The 18,702-nt window shown below is 46.3% G+C and overlaps 1 protein-coding gene across 1 annotated transcript; it reads right to left on the bottom strand.

The window, feature by feature from the left end:
• Window positions 1-7,286: 7,286 nt before the first annotated feature.
• On the bottom strand, window positions 7,287-14,001 carry TAF9B (TATA-box binding protein associated factor 9b). The gene is made up of 7 exons (XM_034782426.1): window positions 13,888-14,001; window positions 13,560-13,641; window positions 11,805-11,941; window positions 11,589-11,723; window positions 10,466-10,547; window positions 9,560-9,673; window positions 7,287-8,772 (listed from the first exon to the last, which is right to left on the bottom strand). The coding sequence occupies exons 1-7, from the start codon at window positions 13,936-13,938 to the stop codon at window positions 8,609-8,611; spliced, it is 765 nt and encodes a 254-aa protein (XP_034638317.1). The 5' UTR covers window positions 13,939-14,001; the 3' UTR covers window positions 7,287-8,608.
• Window positions 14,002-18,702: the final 4,701 nt, after the last annotated feature.

Consider the following 18,702-nt stretch of genomic DNA (forward strand, 5'->3'; position numbering starts at 1 on the left):
GCTCTCGGTGCATTATGTCCTGAGCGATTCTAACAGCACCTATTCCACAGAGCCTGAGTAACTTCCTAACCCAGGTTGATTTGACTAGACAATGGAGTTTGATCATGTCAGTGGCATAACTGCAACTATCAAAGTTCTTCTCTGACTACATGCTCAATTGTACTGCAATGGATGTAGTTAGTAAAACTTCCAGCAACTGCTCCAACCAAGTACAGGGTTCAATAGCTAATAGTTTTGTGTTCAATAGCTATACTTTACTTTGAAAGAACAGGGAACACACATGGGATTGTCTAACTCTCTTCCTCTTGACCTACAAGGAAAAAGTACTGCCAGCTGTACTTGTTCCTGTTTACTACAGCACACGGGGTTCTTACATTGTCCATCCCAGGAACTAAACTACACAGCCCTCTGAAGCTGAAGCAGTGCAGCATGTTCTAGCTAATCTAATCAATGCACAGATGGCTCCTTTCCTAGAGGATGACTAGTGACTCAAATAAGCACAGCTCTTCTTTGAGTGATTGCTCCTGTGTATTCCACAGTAGGTGTGCGTACTCGCCACGTGCACCGGTGCCAAAGTTTTTTTCCCTTCGCAGCATCCGTAGTGGGGGAGCACCGCTGTGACCGCTGGAGTGGTGCCGACATACCACACCATAAAGGGGGCTGTATGCTCCCCCCACCCTCAGTTCTTTCTTGCCGCCAGTGAAGGTAGTCGGAACTTGGTGCTCCAGCCTTGGCTGCAGCGTTTATAGCCTTAGTGGTATCCAGTTTCACTGAACTTTCTTGCTGAACTTTCACTAGTGCCTGGCTCGGGGCATGCCCTGTGGCCCAGGCTTCGAGTCGTGCGACTCTTGTCACAACTGTATGCCCAGAAGTGATCCACTCACTCAGTGTCTTCGCTGTCTGGGCAAGGTTCACATTAGTGAGAAGCATAAAATTTGCTGCTCCTTCAAGCTGCGAACTAAGAAGGAGCGTGAGATCCAACTCTGAGCTCTCCTAATGGAGTCGGCATTGGCCCCAGCACCGGCACGTCGAGCCGACCCTGCGCCGGGCACCGTGTCTTCAGTGCGTCGCGAAGTGCCTCCGGTGCGCTGTCCTCATTCTGTGCCCAGTACCGCGTCGTCTGTGCACAACGAGGCACCGTTGAGCTGGCACCACTTCCCTTCTAAGAAGCTAGGGAAGACTTGACGGCGCCGGGAGAAAGAATGGGGTGAGGCCAGACCTGCGTTGGGCAGCCCACGATCCCCATCAGGACTGAGACCTCTAACTCAGGTGGAGCAGAGTAGTCCAGTACCATCCACATGCGCCTTGCCAGAGGTGAGAATGCCTTTGATGCCAGAGGCAGCTCAGGCCACATGCGACATCACAACGCTTCCGGTACCGGGAGCACCGTGTCAGTCGGGCTCCCGAGCCTGTGGGAAGCCACTACTGAGTGCCCATCAACCTTCTCCGGACATCTTGGCACCGTCCCAAGTTGAAGGGCCAAGCTGCGGACCATGGCGCGCCTCCACGCCGCGAGCAGGGTCATCTGCGAGCTAGCTTACCTCCTCCACTCCGGGAGACCGTAGGGGAGGCACTAAAAGATGTCATCGCTCCTCTTCGAGCCTTGCACGCAGGGACAGGTCTCATCAGCGACGCCACCCACGTTCATACTCCGGCACCCCCTGTGGAAGGCGCCACGCTCGGAGTTCATCATGGGAGTCCTAGGCACCGAGGCACTGTAGTCTTGGGCGCCGGAGAGAATACAGGGATAACACCCCCGACTCCTACCTGTCTTCCTTCTCCAGGGGCCGTAGACGTCATGTTCGGGACCGCTCCAGCCGTTCATAGGGCACCGTTCGTTTGTCCCAAACCTCCGCTTCGGCACGCAGCCTTCCCTCTTCGACTCACTCGGTGCCACAGGACCAGACAGCCCTCCCAGGCCCCCTCATTTCCCAGGGCCAGGCCGTTCCCTGGCAGGGACAGTGGTGCCAGTGGGCACCATGGCTCCAGGCACCAGCACGGCCGGGACCCCGCTCCGTGGCAGGAGTGTCCCAGGCCCAGCTAATGTCGCCACCTTGGCACTGGGATGAGGCAGTGGGCATTGACCCTCCAGCACCAACTCGGGCCCCGGGTCAGGATGTTGAGCTACCGGTACCGCCAGGTACCGATGACACCACGCCACCAACCTCCTCGGCACCGGATGACTCCGTGGCCGCCCTTCCTCCTGTGTCTCAGGCGGATTTCAAGGCCCACCAGGAGCTGCTCAGGAGGGTGGCATCGAACCTCCAGCTCCAGGCCAAGGAAATGGAGGAACCCTCAGCCACATCGTTTAATGTCCTTATCTCCTCAAGGCCGGGATGTATGGCCCTCCCGCTTCATCAAAGGGTGGCCAATATTACTACTGGCCTTTGGCAAACCCCACCCTCTCTTGGCCCTATCTCTAAAAAGGCCGAGTGAAAGTACTTTGTGCCTACAAAGGGGGCCCAAGTACCTCTACTCCAACCCAACTCCGAACTCTCTAGTAGTGGAGTCCGTGAACCACGGGGAGAGACACGGCCAACCCACTCCCACCCCCAAGGACAAAGACACTCGCAGGCTAGACTCTTTTGGAAGAAAGGTTTATTCGTCTGAGTTTTCAGCTCAGAGTGACTAACCACCAGGCACTCTTGAGCAGATATGATTTTAATCTGGGGGGGTCCCTGCCCAAATTCAAGCCCTCTCTCCACAAGAAGGACAGGAAGGAGGTCCGGGTCGATGAAGGTGCAGTGGCGGCTAAAGCGGCGCTTCAGGCCCTCTGCGATGCGGCGGACATGGCTGCCCCTTCCATGGCTGCAGCCAGGCCCGGCTTTAGGCCAATTCCACCAATTCCCCCGAATCGAGCCCCGCCCCTAAGAGGGCCCCGCGCCCAGTGGCAGGGCTGCCGGGGGGGAGGGGAGAAAGAAGTGTCCGAGAATCCCTTCCCTGGTTAGAGGCTCTTTTTTAATTTTTACTCACCCGGTGGCGCTCTGGGTCTTCGGCGGCACTTCAGCAGCAGGTCCTTCAGTGCCGCCGAAGACCCGGAGCAAGTGAAGGACCCGAAGTCTAGGAGCGCCGCCCGGTGAGTAGAAGCCCCACATGTTTTTTTAGGTGGTGTTTTTTTTTTTTTTAGTCATCCCTGCCGGGGCCCCGTCGAAACTGTTCGAATCAAGCCCCGCACTTCCTAAAGCCGGCCCTGGCTGCAGCTGTCTCCATGAGAAGGGTGTCCTGGCTTTCACTCTCTAGACTATCAGCTGAGTCCTAGTCACTCATGCAGGACCTGCCGTTCGAGGGTCGGGCCCTGTTTGCAGATCAAACAGACATGCGTCTGCGTAGGATGAAAGACTCCCGTACCACCCTACAGACGCTGGGCTCGCATCTCCCGCCAGCCAAGGACAAACCCACTCCTCCCACCTCCGCTCTACAGGCTCGGGCCAGACATAAGTCCCCGCCTAAGAAACAGCGGGAGCAGAGGCACAGATCACAACACCACTCCCCTTCGCCCCTCATCCCAGGCCCACTAAGGCCAGGGAAGCAGTGTTTTTGACTAACCCCCCCCCCCCACACACACACACACACACAGAGTTAATAAAGTTCAGGTTTGTAAATCGTTTATCTGCCTTCCATCTGCAATGGTTCCGTATCACTACGGACCGCTGGGTCCTCACCACTATATCCCTGGGGACTAGGTGGCAGTTTGTGCCTTCAAATCCTCAGCCACATGACTGCCTGCACCTCGGTGGTGCAACATGCCAGGCTCCGGATGAGGCCCCTCCAAATCTGTTTGGTCTCCTAGGCGAGGGACAGCCTGGACAAGGTTGTAGTCCCTTCCGAGCAACATGCTCCCGGTATCCCCTGCTGAGAACCATTTCCCACACTAGATCTAGTGTCGGATGCCTCGGACCTGGGCTGGGGAGCCCACGTGGGGGACTTCAGGACCCAGGGCTTGTGGTCATCCGAGGAACTGACCCTGTACATAAATGTCAGGGAACGCAGAACGGTGTGCCTGGCGTGCATGGCTTTCCCCCAGCGCTTACAAGGGAAGGTGGTCAGAGTCCTCAGGGCCAATACCACTGCAATGTTTTACATCAACAGGTAAGGGGCCATACGCTCCACGGCCTCATACCAGGAAGCCCAGCTCCTGTGGGATTTCTGTATAGCCCACAACATCCTCCTCCAAGCGTTCCACCTGCCAGGCGAGAGCAACACCCTTGCGGATTGCCTGAGCAGGGTGTTCTCACAACTACAGGAGTGGTCCCTACACAGGGAGATAAAGGAGTGGATATTCCTACAGGGGGGTACTCCCCAGCTGGACCTGTTCACCACTGCTCAGAATTGCCTGTGTCCCAGGTTCTGCTCCAGGGTGGGAGAGGGCGAAGGTGCCATGGGGGACGCATTCCTCATCAGGGCCCCTGCTGTATGCCTTCCTGCCTTTCCCCCTCATAGGCAGGGTCCTGCAGAAGGTGAAAGCAGAAGGGGCAAGGATTATCCTGATAACCCCGGATTGGGCCCGTCAACACTGCTACGGGACCCTACTGCAACTTTTGGCAGCCCCCCTCGCAGGCTGCCGCTCCGCCCACCCTAGCCCCGCTCCACCTGACAGTAGGGCTGCTCCGTGGCTAGATGCGGAGGAGGGGAGGTGTACCGAGGCTGTTAGACGGGTCCTGCTTGAGAGCAGGAAGCCATCCATACGGCGGTCCTACCTGGCTAAGTGGTATTGGTTCTCCGTATGGGCAAGGGAAAGAGGTTCCTTCCCCACATCTGCTCTGCTCCAGTTGGTCCTGGACTACCTCCTGTCCCTTAGGACCCAAGGGCTGGCCCCCTCTTCGAGCAGGGTGCATCTAGTGGCCATCTCGGCCTTCCACTCTCCGGTGGAGAGACAGTCAGTCTTCTCCCACCACATGACTTCCAGGTTTTTAAAGGGGTTGGATAGAGCATTCCCTTATGCTAGACCCCCGGTTCCACCTTGGGACCTGAACCTGCTACTGTCATGCCTCACAGGGGAGCCCTTGGCCACGTGCTCCTGGTCCCACCTATCTAAAAAAGTGGCATTTTTGGTGGCTATCACCTCAGCCCGCAGGGTTTCGAAGCTTAGGGCGCTGACCTCTGAACCCTCGTACACTGTCTTCCATAAGGGGAAGGTCCAGCTTCGCCCACACCTGGCCTTCCTGCCGAAGGTGGTCTTGGCATTTCATATGAACCAGGACATCTTCCTGCCCGTCCTGTGTCCTAAGCCCCATTCGTCCAATGAAGAAAGATGCCTATACATGCTAGATGTGCGTAGGGTGCCGGCCTTTTACTTAGATCGAACAAGGCCGTTCTGGAAATCCCCTCAGCTTTTCATTGCTACAGCCGAACGCATGAGAGGGCAACTGGTTTCCACCCAGCGGATCTCCTTGTGCATACGCACGTGTTATGACCTCGCTGGGGTTCCCCCACTTCCTATTGTGAAGGCACATTCGACAAGAGCCCAGGCCTTGTCAGCGGCCTATGTGGCTCATGTCCCTCTTCAGGACATCTGCAGGGTTGCTATGTGGTCCTCTGTCCACACTTTTTCATCACACTATGCAATTGTCTCCCAAGCAAGGGATGATGCTGGGTTTGGTAGGGTGGTGCTCCGCCCGGGTAACCCTTAACACTTATCATTTTGAACTCCTACCCACCTCCATCAGGTATAGCTTGGAGTCACCTACTGTGGAATACACAGGAGCAATCACTCGAAGAAGAAAGGACAGTTACCTGCTCCATAACTGGCATTCTTCGAGACGTGTTGCTCCTGTGTATTCTCCTTCCCCTGTTGGAGTTGTCTAGCAAGAAGAAACTGAGGGTGGGGGGAGCATGCAGCCCCCTTTATGGCACGATATGTCGGCACCACTCTAGGGGTTGCAGCAGTGCTCCCCCACTACGGATGCTGCTAAGGGAAAAAACTTCCAGCACTGGTGCAAGTGGCAAGCATGCACACCTGCTATGGAATACACAGGAGCAACACATCTTGAAGAACGCATTACAGAACAAGTAACTGTCCTTTATCCTGGGGGGGAGACTATACCTCAAAGGTATAAAGTTGTAAAAGAGGGGATGGCTGTTAACTTCATGAGCCAAAACCCTTCTTCTGCAGGAAGTTCTGCTGTAGTAATTTCACTTCTCATGTTTGTTCAGAAGAGTGAAGTTCTGGAACAGCTTTCCAAGGGCAGGAATGAGGGCAAAAAAACAAACTGGCTTCAAGCCTGAGCTTGAGAAGTTGTTTTTGGGTGGTGTTTTTTTTTAATGGAGGGGATGGTATATTGGGACTGCCTATGTGGTGTGTAAAAAGAAGAACAGGAGTACTTGTGGCACCTTAGAGACTAACAAATTTAAGGTGCCACAAGTACTCCTGTTCTTCTTTTTGCGGATACAGACTAACACGGCTGTTACTCTGAAACTTGTCAGTATGTGGTGTGTGACTATCAGTGACAGCCAATACCAAAAAAAATCCCCAACTCCTGCAGAACACTAGCTGGGGAGGGCTCTGAGTTACTAACAGAATTATTTTCCCAGGTATCTGCACGTCACATCTTTGTACATTTTGAAGTACTCAGGGTCTTCCTTAAGTGGGGAAAACCTTGACATTTCATCACTCCTCTTTTTCCACTTTGGAACTCCACCTTAGGTTGATATGTGAATTTTCAGCTGACTGTACAGTTATTAAAACTGCACTCCAGACACTACTTTCTGGGGGTGATTAGCTTACAGCACTGACTTGTAGAATGCTAGGTAGTTACTGCTGCATCAGGGTCAGGAACTGACAGAACATTAAATAAAGCAATTTGAATGATCTTCAAGCATTTCCTCGTGCTGCATGCTGCAGGTATGCTACTGGCTACTACTACTGAAAGTGGTCAAAGTGGCTTCTTGTACGAGCACTGTTAATAGCTATCTTGTGCATCTACTTATTAATTGCTCCTGTGCTGAGACTCTCCACTTCATATGGTGTGCCTTGCTCCAAACTAGACAGTGTATTAGGAAAAACATCCCTCCTATTGAGAATCAGCCAAAAAATACACAACTGAAGATGCAGGATCAGTTTCTTTATGTAGTTTATTGGACTGGCACTGTCAACTAGTTCAGCTCTCACAAGTTATTGCTTGCATAATAGCATTTTCTTTCAAGCCATGATCACGTCAATAGCTAAGCTACCAGAAATCTATTTTGTAAAAGCCCCAGTGCTTAGCCATTTTGAAAACAGGGCCTAGTCACCTTTAGCTAAAAGGCTCAGTCCAATGACTGTCATATGTCCTGCCACAGTCTTGCTATATTAATTCTCACCACCTCCAGTGGTACCCAAACAGTATGAGTTGCACATTCACTGTCTTTAAACAAATCTACTCTACTAACTTTAGCTTAAGAGTAACAAGGTGCATGACCAACTTCTGCTGGTGAGAGAAAAGAAGAGCTCTGTGTAGCTCAAAAGCTTGTCCCTCCATCAACAGCAGTTGGTCTAATACAAGCTATTACTTCGGTTATCCTGAGAACCAATACAGCTACACTCCTGCACATAGCTTAAGAGTAAGCAGTTGCACAGTAACAAAGGTTGGACCATATTCTAGGAAAAAGGGGATCATTTATTTGAAATACTACCTCCTCTTTGCATAAAATAGTACGATCCAACAGTTTTTCACTGGATATAGTGAATATTTTTCAAAGAAAGTTAATACTGACATGACACTTAATAAAACTATTTGCTCATCTGTTTTAAAGCAGAGGCTAAATTTGTTAGTCTGTCTCTTATCCATATGTACATTAGGATCCTGTGAACAGCAGCGAAGTAGGTAGTTAAAAATCAACGCCACTGACATTATGTACTTCCCTCCTCCCCCTTTTCATCCCCTGCCCATGATGTTCTAAATTCTTTGTAGCAACTCTACCTAGGGATCGCTGCAGACAAGCTTAATAGGCAGCTGCAGTTGAATGAGAGGATATCTAAAAAACCAAATATGCAATAAGGTAAATTATGGTATTCCAGATTTGGGGTGGCATGAAAACACTTCATCTAAAGAGACAGATTATTTACTTTAAAAGGAGACATATTAGGAGTAGCAGCTCAGGAGCAGAAAAAGAAGTTCTCAAGAACTAAACCAAGACTTTTTCTGGTTATTTAAAAATTGACACTAACTTCAAACCTAGTTTAAAAAAAAAAAAGTCCTTTCAAATTCTACACCTACCTCTGATTCCTTTTAAAAAATTCTCTTAATAGACAGTATAGTAAGAAAAGCATCTGGCAGAAACTGCACTCTGCAAAGCTTAAAGCATTTCTATTTGAATTACAAGAAAGAGAGTCAAGAGGAGATGGAACAAAGTACGTAACTATGGTACAAGACAGAAACCCTGAATAATAACGAACATCATGGTGAGTGAGCACCAAAAGAGATTTTGAATCACAGACAAGGTTAAAAAACAGCTTTTATTGCAGCATCGTTCTCCTAGCAATATCATTCTTCTCCTGATTCCATTAACTCTGAATATTTACACATTTTCTGTCACAATTTGTGAACAACATTTTGGCAAGTTCCAACTCGGCATCAGACTCAATATGAATCACACCTCTGAAAAAGCATGGAGACTGGACTGAATCCCTTTACAAATTATCATAATCATCATCATCTTCATGCTTCCTTTTCAATGGATTTGCCTCACTGGCTGCATTCTGTGATATCATATTTGTAGTAATCAGAATGTTTTTTGATCCAATTAATGAAGGATTAATCAGAACATTCTGAACTGTAGGTGTAGTAGGCGTTGCTGCATTTAAAAGGAAAAGAAAAAGTGTTTATTAGCTGCCAGTGTCACTATACAACTTCAGGTCCTGTATAGAAAGAGCATTTAGTGTTTCAAGCTAATAAAAATACAGTTTCCAATTATAGGACATGTAATGTCCCAAAGTAGAAAGTTGTGCTGCATGCTAATATTCCTGTTTATTTTCAGTAATGTTCACTGGAGTATCCAACACATAATTGTGGATTTGTAGCAAAGCTTAAATGAAAATTTGCTATATTGTTTCCTTCAGGTTTTGTTAGTATTAGTACTCTGGTTGCTTGTTTTTAAACAGGCTTAGTCCTTAAAGGAAGTTTTTGCTGTTTATGTTTGTTGAAGTAGGATCTATGACAATTTTACTGATAAAGAGATAATTAAGAGAATTTGTAATGGTTTAGTAGCAGAAAGTGAATCAATAGTCAAGTAAGACTAACAATGGCTTTGGTACATTTGTACTGGTTATGTTAAGACTAAAGAATTGAAGACCAAAATAAAGTTGAAAAGGCAAGCTTAATTCTGGCATTTCATGGTGTGTGTGTGTGTGTGTGCGTGTGTATGTGTGCGCGCACGCACCTAGGTTTTTAAAAGAGCACATGGAAGAAAAAAATCCCATCATATGGCATCACATTAACCACAGGGGTCATTAATAGGGTTAGAACCTCTAGATCCACCATGCAGATCTCTTGCACCTCAATAAAAGAAAACGAAAATATGTGGTCTTTTTAAGAAGTGGTGTAGGTCTCAAGACATCAGTGTTTTGTAACTTATTTTATACCTGATTTGACTGTTGTCTGAGAGGATGGGATTTGTACAGTAAACCTTTGACCTGTCAGCGATACCGGAGTGCCAACTTTTGTTGAAACAGCTACTGTTTGTGCTGAAGGAGTTCCTGAAATACACAATGATTTCATTAGAGGACTCAGTGCAGGTAAATATACAACTCTTTATATTACATAAAATGTCTTCAAAAACTGGACTTGCTACTTTCATATAGAAAAGAGATAATTACTATTAAATAATATCAATATACATTGATATTTCAAACCTAGCTATGATCTAGATCCTAATGATGGCCAGATATTCAGAGTAAGCTGTGTGCAGCGGCATGTATACATTTGTGTATGAACACTAACAGTGAAACTCTCAGCTGGCCACAACACATGCACTCACAGAGGTCGACATGCACAGTTACATGTATATAAATGCACATGCCCAACTTAAATTCTGGTTCAAAATAGCTCAGTCAGTAAAAAATCTGTTTCAATCTATAGTTCAGGGTGTAAGTCCTCCTCAGAATGTAGTTTGCATTTTAAAAAAAATGCCATTCAACTAGTTCATTTTTCTCTCCTGAAAAAGTTTCCATTTTATAGAACAGGTCAGAAATACAAGAATGGTACCATCATCCTAGATACTAAATAAAAATGGTCTAGCTTTGGTAATTTAGAGAGAAACTTATTTTCATTTAACTTCCATTGCACTTTTCTAAAAAGCCATTAGGTTGTTAGGATATCAAAGTTCATTGAAATGGTGAGTTGGATATTATCTATTGTTCCTTAAAAACATACTCCAAGATGGTTTTTAACATGTAAGAATATTCTTCAAAATTCAGAACTGTTCCATAGGTTTCGAGTTTTTTCTAAGCAAAGTCAACATGGCAAACCATAACTGAGCTCTCTCTTACCTAACGTAGGCGTGCTAGGTCTACTACTTACAGCACCAACACTTAGTCGGGGTACTGTTATTCTTCCCGCAGAGGAAGAGACCTGTAGAGAGAGAATATATGCATTCAGATTAGAACCACCATTTCAGTGTTAAGAATCATTGATTATTTCTATGATCGCATATGTACGCTCTGCAACATGGAAGAGTAACAAAATATGAACCGGTGATCACGCACAGCCTATTGCAATGCAACACTTATGTCACAGAATTTACCCACTGGGACAGAGTTTCTCAAACTCCTCACACTGTGAGCTACATCCCAGCAGAAATGCCTTATGGAACCACTAATCCACCATGCTTATGCACAAAGTACAAAATCCCTGCCTTTTCAAAAACTTAAGCTGTTTGAGTTATACAAGTGTAAAAGAAATTACATTAAATATTTAATTTTAAACACACCACTTACAGACTAAGGCCTTCTAAACTTTATTTTGGCTCAGGATGAAATTTGTTACCTGCGTAGTGTTTACAAGGGAAGTGTTGCTACAGTTATATCAGTGTTTTAATATTGTGGTAGCACTAACCAATCATTTATACTGAAACTGCATGGCTAGTTTTGAGTAATACAATAATTTTCAGTACTATTCACTGTATACGTGACCACAAATACTACTATTACATTAATAAGAAGCAATATAATTTATTTTGATTTGCTTTTTCAGTATACTAAGCCCTTGCTTTGGCTCATGCAAAAAGAATCTAACCAAAGGAGAAGTCTTCACTTTAGCAATTTGTTTATCCAGGAAAGCTTTGTTCAGATTCTGTGTCTAATTTTCAATGACTTTCTGCCTTTTACCCAATATTCCAGCTGAGCTGACTGAATGGTCCACCAGGATACACCTAACCTGAAATCCTTTATGCTAACCATTAAACAACACAGCCTCTTTTACACACAATATTAAAAGGTAACTGGTAGAAAGAATATCTGCCAGAATTAATTTCAATATACTTTAGCACCCAGAGATCTCTATTAGTATGTGCACCTATGTTCGTACCTTGAGAAAAAATGAATAATTTGGGCATCACGTTTAATAAAATGTCATTATCAAACAAAAATCCCATTTGGCTCATAAAACTCTTACCTTTTTTTGCAAGGACTTAAGTCTGTAATTTGGAGCTGTTAAACAGTATCTGTCAGGTGGCAGTCTGGGTCCAGAATACGGCTTTATCAATGGCAGTGGGGTCTGATTCTTTTGTCTTGCAATATCTAGCAAAAACTAGGGGGAGGAAAGGGGAAATAGTTATCAATACCCACGTTCTTTTGTTATGTTACGATTCTCTGAATAAGCTTTACTTACATCTCTTGGGGGAGGAGAGGTAAATGATTGATCTGTTCGACATTGGATTGCTAGTCTCACATCATCTGCATCAACACTGGACTTCTTAGCATGACTTGAGTAAGTTTTTGCATCTTCCAATATAGTAGTCACATACCCTTTGAAGAACAAAACAGAATATCTCCCCCTGAACATGTCTAAAAAAATAGCAACCTCTTTTCACAAAAATTTAGTAAAAGTTCATGTACTCTACATGTTTTCCAGAAGCTATGCAAGAAAATTATTTCCTGACACACATTCCATGACACAAAATATCAATCTGTCTCGTCACAATCAACAATACATTTATTAAGTGTGACAAAAATAAATCCTTAAATACCATCTAGTTTTATTTAGTTCCTCTTTTCCTTCAAAACGTTTTTTTAAAACAATTGTGCTTACTGAAAGGCTAATAGCAATGACTTGTGCAAGACAGTACATGTTTTTCTATCAAACATTTGTTTATGTACATGAAGCCTCGCATGCAATATAGCTCCCACTTGTGCCACAGTTCAGGTCATCTCATCAGCAACATCTGCAAATTGTGCCAAATAACGTGGTGGATTTTTAATATATATATATATTTTTAAATGGCAATGGACTCATTTTTACTTTTGTTCTCATGCTAAGATTGGAGCCAAAAATTCCATAGGTGAAACTGTACAGCAGCAACACACTGCACCACAAATCTTCTAAACATCCCTTTTTTTTTTTCCTGTGACATACATTGGAGAGTTAGGAACACGGAAACTGCCACAGTAGATCAGACCAGCAGTCCACCTAGCCCGGTATTTTGTCTACAAGTGTCCAGAACCAGATGCTTCAGACAATGACACAAAATCATCCTGACGGGGGGAGGAGAGATAGCTCAGTGGTTTGAGCATTGGTCTTCTAAACCCAGGGTTGTGAATTCAATCCTTGAGGAGGCCACTTAGAAATCTGGGGCAAAATCAGTACTTGGTCCTGCTAGTGAAGGCAAGGGGCTGGACTCAATGACCTTTCAGGGTCCCGTCTAGCTCTATGAGATAGGTATATCGCCATTAAAAAAAAACAAAAAAATATCTCTGCTAATCAGAAATTGATTTAGACCCTGAAAAACAAGGTTTACTATTGTTTCCTAAAGTTTTATTGTCATTACTGATAACTCTGGATATTCTTTCTATCCCTATAAATATCCAATCACCTTCTGAATCTTGATAAGTTCTTGACCACAATGATCTCCCATGGCAATTAATTCTACAACTTAATTACAAGTCATGTGCAAACATCTTTTCTTTTATTGGTTTTCAACTTTCCACTTTTTAATTTATCATAGAATATCAGGGTTGGAAGGGACCTTAGGAGGTCATCTAGTCCAACCCCCTGCTCAAAACAGGACCAATCCCCAGACAGATTTTTACCCCAGTTCCCTAAATGGCCCCCTCAAGGATTGAACTCACAATCCTGGGTTTAGCAGGTCAATGCAATTTAATTGAACATCCACTTATTCTCCTATGCTAAGACACACAGACAGGCACTCCTGAACTTCCTTCTCTGTACCATTCATTACTGTACATACTTAAACAGTCCCTCTTATTGGTCTCGTTTTCCCAGGCCTTTGATCATCCTAACTGACTTTCTCCGAAGCCCCTCCACTTCTGCAATAGCCTGTGTGAGAGGTGCCCAGTACCGCCTAGGGGAGGTCACACCTGGAAAGGCAGCGCAGCATGTTCTGTATTTAGCACGTTGACAACTTACTGTACGCGAATTCCAACATCTGATTGATAACGCGGGGTTCATACTCCGTGATCCCCATGTCCTTCAGGATCTGGGCCATAACCTGCGATTGGGAAGAGAAACACAGCGTGAGTCCATCAGATCAGGCGCTAACCTCCCCCTGCCAAGGGCGCAAGGGGCTGGGCACACACTGCTTCGGGGCTAGCGCCCCAGCTTCTCAGCGCTCCTTCGCCTGAGCAGCAGCCGAGCACAGGACCCGGCCGGCCGCAGCGAGGACACCCCGAAGCCGCCCCGCCGAGCCCTCCACCCAGCCCGGCCCGCGACGCCCCCACTGGGAGCCCCCAGCTACCTGAGCATCCTTAGGCGCGCTCTTGGGAGACGCCATCTTGCTTTGCTCCATTGCTTCCGGTCAGCTGACCGGCTTATTTCCGGGGCTGCCGCGTGAAGAACCGCCCTCCCTCCCCCTCTAGGTGTGCTACTGAACATGCGCAAGCGCCTCCGCACGTTCCTGTGGGGCATGCGCCGTGGAGCGTCAGGGCTGCAGTAGAACCTGCCTTTCGGCGGTGCGCTGGCGGCTGCGCGTCCCTGGGCGCGCGGTACAGCCAGAAGCCGTGAGGCCGCGGCTCTGTAGGAGCGCCGGGACCCAGCTCCCGGGGTGCAGCGCGAACGCGAGGGTCCAGCCCTGGTGGCGCGCCGGGCTCGGCCGCGGGGGATGCCCCAGGGCGGGCTGAGGGCTCAGGCGGGGAACCCCGAGTGCTCGGCTTCGGAAGGAGCCTGGTGGCTGTTTGTAAAGCCAGGCTCATGGTTTCGGGTCACTCGTGACTTTTTTATTGCTGCAGTTGGGCGCTAGTGTTGGCGACCCCAACTGTATGAAAATAACGAGTGGGGCCCTCCAAATCGTACTTAAAAATTAGTAAACGAAGGCTTCATTTGATTTGCCTAATGGTGTCTGAGCCTTTGGCCTGCTCTTGTGTCACATATTCATGTTTTTCTAATAAGGAAAGCTGAGATCCTCACCTAATCACATGCCTCCAGGAGCGGGGGCTTTCAGAAATATATCAACAATCATACAGTTTGTGATAAAAGCACAAGAGTTGGCAGTGCTAGATTACATGAGTTTGGGGGAGCTAGAAGAGGGGCAGGATTCCTACCAAGCAATGAGACGCTTGTACAGACTGTTGTGGGAGTAAATAAAACTGAGCCGAGGTCTGCAAAATAAATAAAACCACAAATAAATGCCTGCCTTCCTTCGTTCTTTTCTCCCATACATGCAAAAGGCAAATATATTGACATAAGAATGGCCATACTGGGTCAGACCAAAGGTCCATCTAGTCCGACAGTGGCCAATGCCAGGTGCCAAATGAACAGAACAGGTAATCATAAGTGAGTCATCCCCTGTCGCCCATTCCCAGCTTCTGGTAAATTTGCTAGAAAATAGGCAGAAGTATCATAAAATGGAACAGACAACAGTGATGAATGAAATTCTAAAAGAGAAATTGGGCAAATGTTAAATATGGACCAGGCAAGGGCAATTAATAAGCATTCACTTGAAAAATTAGAAATTAGGCAAAAAGTGATTTAAAAAAAAATGTATTCCTATCAGCAAGGGCAATTGTTCAGCAAATTAAGACAAATAAAAAACAATCTTGAGCTAACATGAGATGTCTGCCACCAGCCTGATCACTCTGTGTGTATGGTGTATCTCTAGCCATTGCCTTTTGGCTTTCTCTTTATAGGTCCAAATCTTGCAACTTGATGTGTGTAGGTTTGTGTGGATTCACTTACCTTAGGTACTGATCCATCAAATACTTATACATATGCATAAGTTTATGCACAAGAGTAGTCTTGTTGACTTCAGTGGAACCACTCACACATGCAAAGTGAAACATGTTTACAGGATTGAGAATGTTTAGGGCACTTACACATTTTTGCTTTTGGGCCTGATTCAGTAGGAACTATGGACCAAGTTTCACCACCATCTTGGGAAGGTTACCAATGCCTGACAGAGCCTCTCTGGAGGCATGGGGGCAGAATGGGACCATGTGGACTTTGTCCTCCCTTCTCTACATTACTGTTGAAAGTAGGAGGGAAGGGGAAAATCATTGGGGCTCAGAGGGGAAGTGACTGGGAGCGGGGGGAGGTTGCTACTCTAAGTCACTGTCAAGAGGCAGTGCAATTTGGGGCAGGACCATCTGTGGATGATTCAAGATGGAATAAGTGAGGTCCATGATCAGTCTGGGCTGTTGTGGAGCCACCCATTCAAGGTGGTGTGGGGATGGGCTGCTCCGGGACAATTTAGGGGCATGTAGTCACTGTGGGTCAAACTCCATTAACCCCTCTATCTACGTCCCAGAACTCTGACACCAGCATTACTATGAAAGGACTGCGAGCTGGAAGAACATTGTGCAAACAAGCACAGAATTACTTATATTTTTAAAAACACGTTATTCTGCGGAAGCGGGGAGACGCTTGTAGAAGATAGTGGGCAGCTTCCTTCCTTTCAGGCTAAATGTGGGAACAATTAAATACCCTTTAGTATAGAAATAGTTGAAACAATAGTTGCCAGTGTCTAAAGCATAGGTTGCATTTAAGGCCATTCAGGAATCTGAACTAACTGTGTTGGCAGAGGAGTTTCACTAGGGTCTGAATGTAAGTACAGGGCAGGGGATTGAATTGATTACATCTGTGTGTTTGTGATAGAAGGCAGAAGAACCACAGGAGCATGCAAGGAAGCCTTAGACAAAGCCAGAGAAGCGCTCATACTTGACCCTGAGAAAAGCCTAGAGGGGGAATTTTTGGGTGGAGTGCTGGCTGGAAAGGGGGTTGGACCTGTGAGGAAATAAACTGTCTCCTGCCATTTGATTTCTACTGTGGTCAGGGAAACGACGACATACATGACACTTTCATCAGTTTCTCCTAATGACAACAACCCACTAAACCCCAATTTTAGTTAACCACTCAGGTCAAAAGGGGTAGCAATATTTCCCTACAAAACTATGATTTGCGGCTCCAAACTTTTCCTATCTGACAGCCTGGCCAGGAACCCAAGGCCCACTCCTAATATGCAGGCAATAGAGAAGACTGCCACCCTCTTCTCTTGCTATGGAGTCAGACTCTGTGGCAATGACAAATCCTAGCATGCCTGGTTCCATTATTAGCTCAGTGGATTTAAGTGGAGCAGGCAGCTCTCTATATTAAAGATGAGGGACGCCATGCACACCATTGTGGCGCTCTGCACAGGGCCACCTCTCTCACAGAATTTGCAGACCCTTAATTTTATTAATTATTTAATTACTCATGTATTAATTTAACAAGAAAGCAAGCAAGAACCACCATTATTTATCTTATAATTTTCCATGAAAGTCACCTTTACCACTTACATTATGTACAAGCTGTGGAAAATGATGTGAGTGGTACAAAAAGAGAGGCTGTATCCTGGAGACAGCATGAATATTGTGTAATGTAGCTCTTGCTGTCTGTTCATTTATACACTAAAGCAAACGTGTGTGAAATTTAGAGGCCCACAGCACAAGTTGAAGCCGTAGTCTCCTGGGAAGCATAGATAATGGTGCTGAACAGGAAGAAGGGTTGGGGACATATTTCCCCTAAATGGAATGCATTATCAATTTCCCCCTTTCAGCGTGCTTTTTTCTTTCCTTTGAGGAAGACATTTTCCTATTAGACGAATGGCTGAATGTCTCATTTCTGTACTCTCTTAAGTACTTATTTGACCCCATTCCTTAGCATCTGAGCAACTCACAACAGCCCTATAAGGTAGGGAAGTACTATTATCCCCATATCTGGGGAATAACTGGCTGACTATGCAGTAGTACTGCAGAAAAGGATCTGGGGGTTAGAGTGGATCACAAATGACACAACCATGTGATGCAACTACGAAAAAGGCTAGTATCATTTTGGGTTGTATTAACAGATGTATGATAACACAGGGGAGGTAATTGTCCCAGTCTGTTCAGCATTGATGAGGCCTCAGTTGAAATACTACAGTATCTCCAGTTCTGGGCACCACACTTTAGGCAACATGGCCAAATTGGAGAGAGCCCGGGGAGAGCAACAAAAATGATAAAAGAGTGAGGGTGGACCTATTAACTATCTTCACCTACATTAAGGGCTGTTGTAGAGAGGACAGTGATCAATTGTTCTCCACAGCACTGAATGCAGGACAAAAAGTAATCAGTTTAATCTGCAGTGAAGTAGATTTAGGTTAGAGTTTTAGGAAAAACTTTCTAACTTTAAGGCTAGTTAAGTATTGGAATAGGCTTCTGAGGGAGGTAGTTGAATCTCTGTGACTGGAGGGTTTTTTTTAAGAACAAGTTAGACAAACAGCTGTCTGGGAAAGTCTAGGTTTACTCTGCTGTATCTCAGCACAGGAGCTGGATTAATTGACCTTACAAGGTCCCTTCCAGCCTTATGATTCTTACAGAGGGGAGTGAGGCACAGAGAGACTAGTTAACTAGCCTGAGGTCACACAGGCTAGCCTGTAGCCAGGTAAGGACTTGAACACAGTTGGTCTCCACTGTTCCAGGCGAGCACATTAACCACTGGATCACTTGTCTTCACTGCGTTACAGCAGTACATGATATTTCATTACTAGTACTGGCGACAGCTGTAAATGTTGAAATTAAACATTGAGGGGTGTTTATTTGTAACAACTATATAGGAGAAAATGCAGCTGTACTGAAGGCATTGCTTTACATTTTTGTGTTCATAATCTCACGACACAAGTATTAGCAGCAAAAGCCACATCCTGATCTTATTGCTGTTACCCTCATCCTCTTCTTCCCCTCCCAGCCAGTGTTTGAAACCATCAACTCCCATTTACATCAATGTAACAACTCCCAATTATTTCAGGGGAAGCAGGATTAAGCCCATAGGCCTTGGCTACACTGGCAATTCACAGCGCTGCATTTGCTGCGCTCAGGGGTGTGAAACCCCTCCCCCCCCCAAGCGCAGCGCTGTAAAGCGCCAGTATAATCAGCGCCTGCAGCGCTGCACGCTCACTCGCAGCGCTACAAGCTATTCCCCTCGGAGAGGTGGAGTACTTGCAGCGCTGCGAGAGCTCTCGCAGCGCTGAATCCGCGAGTGTAGCCAAGGCCTAAGTTCCTGATCGTGCAAACTGATCTGCAGTTAGATCCCTGGGCTCATG

This window comes from Trachemys scripta, chromosome 9 (genome assembly GCF_013100865.1).
Source record: "Trachemys scripta elegans isolate TJP31775 chromosome 9, CAS_Tse_1.0, whole genome shotgun sequence".
NCBI classification, from domain to species: domain Eukaryota; kingdom Metazoa; phylum Chordata; order Testudines; family Emydidae; genus Trachemys; species Trachemys scripta.